This window comes from Acartia tonsa, chromosome 13 (assembly GCF_053477335.1).
Source record: "Acartia tonsa isolate MP-2025a chromosome 13, ASM5347733v1, whole genome shotgun sequence".
In the NCBI taxonomy this organism is placed as follows: domain Eukaryota; kingdom Metazoa; phylum Arthropoda; class Copepoda; order Calanoida; family Acartiidae; genus Acartia; species Acartia tonsa.
The window spans coordinates 24556618-24565609 of NC_137272.1; the positions used below are offsets into that span (position 1 = coordinate 24556618).

An 8992-nucleotide genomic window follows, 5' to 3' on the forward strand; every position below is an offset into this window, starting at 1 on the left:
ACAGAGAGAGAGCACTATTTTATAAAATTTATTGTGTTAAAAACCAAAATCTTAACTGTCTATACTAAAAAAGGATTGTTTTTGTCCACCTGGACTATATTTTATCTTCTTCAGATAAACACTATTCCTTTCTTTTTCTATTATTTTTTTAACTTACGCCCCCACCCATTTCTGCCGATGGTGTATTAAATTATTTTTTTCATAAGTAATTTTAATTCACAGAGTGGACCAAGTTGTACGGGAGCAAATGATTTCCTGTGTAGATCAACTGGACATTGTATCTCAAGGTAAACATTTTATTGTCAAAATCACATTTTTGGGCCAGTGGTATTATCTATGGCTCTCTACCCTAGACTTAAATTTTCCGAATGTTACTAGTTTTATCTGAAGGGAGCACGTTTAACTTAAAAAAAAGATTTGATTAATGATTGTATTAAGTTTGTTAATATTTTAGGAATTTGGTGTGTAACCACGTGTCAAACTGTGGAGTTGGAGATAAAATGGATGATAACTCAGATGAACAAGATTGTGAGCAAAATAATAATTCTTTTTTTTCTTTTTTTCAATTTTTATTCAATTAACAAGCAATAATGTTAGATAAAATTAAGTTACAGTTCCATGTAGAGTAGTTTAATATCATGTAAATTATCGAACATTTCATGGCTAAAATTGATTAATTCTTTCAGCGAGTCAAGATTAAAATTTTATCATTTTAATTTGTGATACATGATGCCATTTTTGTATAATTAGATGCAATAAAGCATTACATTCATTTACCTGGTCAGTTTATACTTGCAGAAAAATTTAGGGTAAATAGTTTTTATTTCAGGTATCCTTTCCCTCCCATAGTAAATGCAATATGTGTGTACTAAATCTAAAGTGTAAATTGTAGAGTTGTTATTCTTCTTCAAATTTTTAATAAATTTTTAAAGAAAATTGCCTTTTTGAATTTGATAAAACTTATTGCATTTATTTCTACCTCTTCAATGTTTTAATACAAAAAATATTATCCCCGTACACATTATTATTCTCTGATAGAGAGGTAATCTAATATAAAAGATACAACTCCTAAATTTTCAAACTCATTCTGAAATTATTAGTAGGGCATCATTCTTCTGATTAGGTTGTACAAAGATTTAAAATTTTCTCCGAATAATATAAATCTACGTAATAATTAAGCAATTTTTCTTCCTCATTACTGGGGGAACATCATTTGCATTCCTGACCAAAAAATCAACTTTAATAAGTACATGGAATTTTGTACCCAAAACTTAAAACATTCTTCAACGATTGTGGAACTTATTTGATTGGTGTCCATAGCTAATGTATTATTGTATAAGTAGCAACATGGTTTATCAATCTATTTTATGGCTTAGAAATCCGGATTTAACGAGTCATTTTCCTTGTGTAAACATTGACTTTTAGTAATTTTCTTGTTTTCTAATAGCTGTGCTACTGATATTTATCTCGTATATTGTAATAATGTAAAACTAATATGAATGTGTAGGTGTGAAGGAGACAGAGGTGAATGAGTTTATGTTGGTAGCTCTAGTCATGGGAGTTCTCTCACTAGCTACAATTGCTGTTATTATTTACTGTAGAAGATACAGGTACATATTTTTAAAACTTTTTACAGATTTTTTCGCTATTTAAATGCCAAAGATTTATCTATATTTATTTTTTTCCCAAAAATGCATAAAAAACATTTAATTGCTTTAACAAATTGAATTTTTATAATTTAGAAGGAAGAAGTATATGCGCAGAGAGCATCCAATGTTACCTCCCCATGCTCATTTTCACACTTGTGAATCTATTGGTAAGAATTATTAAGGTTATATTAATTGTTTTGTTGTAGTCAAACTGTAAATTATATTCTTCAAAGCTAATACAGGTAGTTTCTTTGAGGCAAAAAGTATGTGAGTAACGCTTGAAATATCTATACATTTATCACCTGTAGTAAGGAAGATAATTTAGACAACACTTCTATGAATTCTGTTACAAACCACAAGGAGACAAAGGCATCAAAAAAGCCTTTCCACACGTTCCATTCTATAATCCAATATCTATTTATAAAAGTAGATGTTTGTGTGTATTTTTTATCTTTCCAATCCATTTTCTATCTTTTTAGCTTTAAGTATAATAAAATGATTTATATACGAAAGAAAAGCTATTTTTTTATGTCAAAAAAGGCATAAGGTTTAATGAAAACTAATTTTGTTTATTTTTTTTCAAGGCGAGAGATTTGCCAATTCGACTAGCATGGATTCCGTATGACTGAAGGAGAACAAGCTACTTGTAAACCAAGGAGATCAAATGAGATAAGCATTTGGCTCCAAAGTAAATGCAAGGAGCTTGATGTCTACAAAAGCACAATAAAATTGAATTCTTTACAATAGTTTACAATATTACAAATATTAGTAACTATTAATCACCTTGTCTGCAACCATGCCTTTAAAAAATCTGCTGGTATGTTACCTTCTGGCAAATCAGCTGAGAATGGCCTGTTTTTCATCATTTTACAGTGCTACATGTAGAAATTTGTGTTCTTCAAAAGGTCTACTCCTAAAAATAAGTAATTACAAATAACACAGACAAAATTTTGCATTTATTATAGTTGGTATAAAATTGTAGTAAAAATATAAATATGACAGTAAAGTGTTTTTCTTCCAGTACAAAATCAAACAATTTATTTTAGCTTTTTCCCGATAGTAAGCTTAATAAAAACATTAAAATGAATGAACAATTTTAATTTACATAATATATAAGTTAAGCTCCCTATTGTTTTGTTTTTGCTTTTCATCCCTTTACAAAACCGTAATGATTGTTCCTAAATATATTTTATGATTAGTTTATAGTAAAATGTTTATTATTGCTCAATTGTGTTATGTATCTTTACATCTATATGATTATAGATTATCTATAAATATGTAAATAAAGATGTAGATAAGAAATGCAATAACAAAATGCAATTTCATAATAGTTATAGCTCCTTAAAATTATTAATATATAATCTATTTACTTGAAATAAGTTATAATCATTAAATACATATTTATATTTAACCAACATTTATAATTTATATAAAGTATTTTAAGATTTTATTGCATAAAATAATAATATATGTATTAATATGATTTATGGTTTTGTTAAATATCATATAATTGTTTATTAAAAGTTTAATAGAAAACAGGGAGGGAGAGGACAATGACAATAGTTTTAATAAAAAAACAGTTACATTTACTGCTACTAGAAGAAAATTATAGGTGGAGGGGGAGATTCTTTTATAATTCATTGTTCTATCCCTTATTCCGTGAGTAGTTAAAACATAATTATGACCAAATAGTATCTTATTCCAGTCTTCCTTACATAATTTTAGTTACTTATTAATATTCAATAAAAGTGACCATATGACTATGAATGACATTTAATCGACATGTCATTAAACATTAGATCAAAATTGATATTTTTATGTCGACTATACGTAAAGGACAACATATTTAGGTTGTTATTACAAATACAGGGCTGTAAAGTTTTGTAATTCTATAAATAATAAAGCTCAGAGCATACTACAAGATTCTAATTCATAAAACTAATATTACATTAGCTCTCCAAATACACGTATTTCAAACTGATGTAGCAACTGATTGCCAATTTATTATTTTAGTGCCAATATTAATTACACACGCATTATGTTAATCATTTTCTTAAACATTATAGATATGTTAAAAATTAATAACTTTTTCAATATCCTATAATATATAAAATAATTTTTTTTATTATATTCTTTTATTTGTTTAGCATGAATCTATAATCTAAAAGTAAAAGTTCCTTTATGACTGAAAATGAAATCTATGATGGTCTTTTAAGTGTAATTTTAAAAATGTTACTCAAGAATAACGAGATCAATTAAGGAAAATTATTTCAAATAGATAATTGGCTTACCAGTACTCCCCAGTAACTTACCCTTGTGTCAAGTTTTTGCTCAATTTAGTTATCTACACAAAGTTATAATTTTCATTATAAATTGTAAGCTTCAGGGCTCTGCAGTCGTAAATAAACCATTTGGGTGCTTTATTTAAGAATATTTCAGAAAAAGCAGATTGCCATATCAGTTATAAAACATTTATTTTCCTGCAGCTGTTGAGCCATGAAAGTTAATTCCAGATAACCTTATTCTATTTCTATTTCCTTTAAAAATGCAAAAAAAATTTTTAAAATGTGTGTTTCATTAAGAATTACATTTGTCAATAATGCAAATATTCAATGCAACTTCATAATGATCCTATACTTTCTCATTTTTACTCATTCTTATTTAGAAAGAATATTATAAAACTAGAAAATAAACTTTTATTTTACCAGGTAAAATTCAATATAATTATTATTTGGTAAAAATAAATTTATTTACACCAAAAGAATAGTAATTGCTTAGAAATACCCATTTATTATGATTATGATAGTTTATCTATTTGAAAATTGTATGTTATTATAAGAAATATAAATTTATAAAAACATTTTAATTTATTTTAAAGACAAAGCATGTTATATATTGCTTAGACACTGGAAATATTAACTCTCGGTTACGCACCCTTGAAGCCTCTATGGGCACTTGAGAGTAAAGGGAGGAATAAGTATTTTAAAAAGATTTATTTTGGTAAAAGGAGGTTGGGTTTGTTTATCCTAAGGGCGATTTATCTTGTGGGGGTTTACGAGATCCTTAGGTAAACACAGACAGACATACTGTTACTGTTACTTATAAGAGATATATCTTTAAAGCCAATTTCTGAGTTAAGCTGTAGATGTTCCCAGAAAATATTTACTAAAAACGTGGATTGCAATTTCAGGAATAAGTTTAATTCTCTATTTCATTTTTTACATATTTTTTTACCGTGTTGATTCAGTTGATCAAGGCAGAAGTAAAACTAAGTGTTGGGTCAGTTTAGATTACATTTAACTGATAACATTCAATTTTAAGGCAAAATGAAGTTGGGTAAGGCATAGACGTCAAAGGGGGGGGGGTAATGGGGCGATTACCCCCCCCAAACGATTTTTTTTCATTTTACCCCCCCATTTAAAATTTACCCTTACCCTGGGGGTGCCGTAGGCACCCCTAACCATTTAGGAGGGGGTATTTACCCCCCCCCCAAACAATTTTGGGGGGGTAAATAAATACCCCCCACCAAAATAAAAAATCTTTAATAAAAAAATTTTTTGCGCGCTTCACTCGCATTTTTAATACTATATATCTAACTAGCGGCTACGCCCCTAGAGGCCTCTAGGGGCACTTGAGGAGAGAGTCGAATTTAATATTCAATTTCTTATTTTAGATTTTTAAAGAAAAGGTAAAAAAAAAAATGTTTTTTTTTTGGGGGGGGGGGGGGAGTTGCCCTCCCCCCCTCATTTTTAATTTTAGTTAAAAAGATTTAAACTTTTTTTTATTTTTCATTTTTTGGGGGGGTTGGGGGTGTACCACCCCCCAAGAAAATAGTCATAAACCTTCCCGGGACCTATGAGAAGCTACCCTATTAAGGAGAACCCGATCGGTTCAGCGGTTAGCAAGATCCTTCGGTACAAACATACAAACACACAAACATCCTGTTACTTAATTATAAGGACTAGCGGCTACGCCCCTAGAGGCCTCTAGGGGCACTTGAGGAGGAGAGAGTCGAATTTAATAATTCAATTTCTTATTTTAGATTTTAAAAGAAAAAGTAAAAAAATTTACGTTTGATGTTTGTTTTTCGTTGAACTCTCTTTCTAAAATTGAGAAATTTAAAAAAATTTAATTTCTGTAGGGAGGGTGGTGGTACCCCCCCCCAAAATAGTTATAAACCTTCCCGGGACCTATGAGAAGCTACCCTGTTAAGGAGAACCCGATCGGTTCAGCGGTTAGCGAGATCCTTCGGTACAGACAAACACACAAACACACAAACACGCAAACACACAAACATCCTGTTACTTTATTATAAGGATAAAATTTAAATTACCCCCCCCCAATAAATTTTACCCCGGGGGTAAATTTTTTTGGGGGGGGTAAACTAAATTTATCCCTGCCAACAGATTTCAGGGGGGGTAATTACCCCCCCCCAAGCAAATTTTACCCCTGGGGTAAAAATTTTGGGAGGGGTAAAAAAAATTTGCGGCGCGATTCGCGCGCCATTTTACCCCCCCCCCCAAAAAAAAAACGAATTACCCCCCCCTTAAAAAATTTTTACCCTCCCCCCAAAAAAAAGCTTGGACGCCCCTGGTTGTCATGCCCATAGTGGTTTAGAGGTCATGCTTTGACTTTTTACTAATTAAAAAAGTCTGAGATCAACAACTTGAGACAAGCAGCCAAGGCCAGGATCAAGAACAACAGGTACTAGTATAGATTTATTGACAACGTCTATCTAAGTGGTCCTGAAATTACAATATCAATTAGTTATATTTTAAAACATCCATGATAATTATTTCATATTTAAGGCTCGAACTTTGGTCTTATTCATAAATATTTAAGCTGAATGTTTAAAATTTGTTGGGTTAAAACTTAGTAACCAAGAGAAATATCTATTGAATAAATTAAATTAGTCTTTTAAATGTTGCTTAATAAAGTAACTATTAGGTACTGAGAAGTCTTTAGTTATGACGCAGTGTCGGACCGAGATTAGAAACCTTAGATCACCTTCCCGACGACGAGTGGATGCGCTACGTGTTGAGCCACAGTCGTGGGTCAAAAAGGAAAAACAAGTTACCTGTTAACTTTGAAATATTTAAAATTTTTATAATATTTCATTATCTAACGCTTTCCTGAAGTCAAAGGAACACTAATTTCAAATGTGATAATTTATAGATAAAAACAAGGACAATTACGTCCAATTGTATAGTAAAGCTATAAGAACAATACAAAATATATGGAAAGTGACAATATGAAAAGTTTAAAGAACTATTTAATTTTGTTTCAGGCAAATTTATGACCAATTGTGTTGATGGGGGAGGGGTACACTGACAAATTATAATTTGAGACAGAGTATCCAATTCATATAGATGTTTCCCCCTTACTTAAACCTTACGGCGCTACCCTATACTAGTTCCTTTTCTTAACCCTTAATAAGTCGGACCCTTTTCCAGACCTTAATCAGCTGCCACATAAAAATATTTGAGCTATATGGAAAAAAAAGTTTATGCGTGACATCTGTTTGATAAAGAATTTCTATCAGTTTGTTCTTTTATCCTATTTTACTAAAACTTCAAACGGCTGTAATTTTTTACTTTTTAAGCTATAATTTTTTTTTTATTAGAAAATTTACGTTAACTTTTCACAGTCGGTAACATTAGGGTGATCCAAAAAGAAAAGTTCATTTAGCGCACTATTGTAAACCATGTCACCACAAGACTATTATGCAGCTTTTGCATTAGAAATATGGCTTCAAGGTGCTTCCAGAAATGGTCTTAAGGAGTTTAATAAGGAACCAAAGTCCGTTTAACAATATCTCGCTTCTAGCCTGAGAAAACAACCAGTTTTGGTTTCTGATTCTACTCCTCTATACCTTTCCTGGGAGCATAGTTCTGATACAATAAAATTTTGACCCCCATAAGGGGAGGAAGTAAAACCATCAAAATATACATAAAGTTGAAATAATGGACTTACACATCATTTTGGGTTCAATCATCATTTCGTTAGGGTGCTGGGTTTAGATACAGAGTGGGCCGGGGCAAATAAGACCGGACAAACTTTAAAACGGCCATAGCGCCAAAACTACTTGACCAATCAGGACGTTTGACCACACTATAAAAAGCATAGGTAATGACCTTTTAGCACATAAAAATCTTTGGACGAAGGTGGACGTGTACAACGAGCTGGCCGCGCATATGTTCAACAAGGCAGATTCCAAATGCGCCGGTGGTTTAATCTGGATCCTCGACTAGGGCCCACTAAATCTGAACTCAGCCCATCTGTATGTGAGGTAAAGTTATTTAACTTGCTAAGGGTTACTGTTAGATACATAAGTAAGACACTAGAAAAGACTAGAGCTCTCTATCTGAAATGGCTTGGCCGTAGTACTCAAGCAAAATGAAACGGAGCAGATTTTGAGATGTAAAAAACGTCAAAAACCGCGAGAATTTCTCGCCTTTGACTCCAGGGACTCATATTGAACTTTAAAACTCATTTTAGACTATGGGTTGCGCTGACAACCCTAGCTGAAACTTTATGCCATTTCAAAAAAGGTAAAGAACGTCGTTCTAGCTCAACTGTGGTCCAAATAAGAGCCTCCGTGTATAAGGGTAGCTTGAACGTTGGGCGAATTTGGATCCTGCGGTTACTCACGTTCCTAAGGAAATGTAGCCTTTCAGCAGCCCGATCTTAATTCAATGGACTTTTGGGCCTGGGACTACTTTGAAGAATGCACCAATAGACGTGCCCATACCACAAAGACCTCCCTCATTGCCACTTTCAAGGAGAACTACGCCAGCTTGGACAGGTACATTTTGACCTGGACCTGCTAGCGGTTGAGTAGGCGAGTAGAGGCGGTGATTAAGGCAGGCGGCGATTTTATTGAATAATCTAATAGTCATATACCTAATTTGCTTGCCAAATTTTAAAATTCAATAAAACTCTTAGTTATGTTTTATACTCATAACTAAAATTAGTTATAGCCCTTTATCTTTTACACTTTTAAATGAGATAGAAACCTCCCTCCCTTACCGCTAAAGTGATAAAGGTATCAGAAAATTTAATAAGGTTTCCAAATCATATGATGGCGGGTTGGTGTTAATTTTGACAGTTGTCAGGGGGGATTGTTGATTTGACATATGAGGGCCAGTGTTATTCCTAGAATAGGATGTTGCTGAATATTAATAAAAACCAAAACTAAGCAACTGGTACTTTGCTCCTAGAGCGAAGCTTTCCTTGACTTAGGGTCGGTATATCAGTAAGTGACCGATAGCTCTTATAGTTATTATCCGATTTTTGGTATACTGATTCCTGGGACAACAAAGTACAATATTATAAGCGAAACA

General features: G+C 32.1%; 1 protein-coding gene across 2 annotated transcripts in view; it reads left to right on the forward strand.

Annotated features, from left to right (window-relative positions):
* Positions 1-4507, forward strand: part of LOC145335008 (bone morphogenetic protein 1-like) — a 50635-nt gene extending 46128 nt beyond the window's left edge. For both annotated transcript variants that reach the window (XM_080180678.1, XM_080180679.1), the window contains exons 28-32: positions 223-287; positions 455-528; positions 1508-1610; positions 1743-1816; positions 2234-4507. In XM_080180678.1, the coding sequence (XP_080036804.1) occupies positions 223-287; positions 455-528; positions 1508-1610; positions 1743-1816; positions 2234-2274 (357 nt within the window). In that variant the 3' untranslated portion in view covers positions 2275-4507. The remainder of the gene's footprint in view (positions 1-222; positions 288-454; positions 529-1507; positions 1611-1742; positions 1817-2233) is intronic.
* The last annotated feature ends 4485 nt before the right edge of the window (positions 4508-8992 follow it).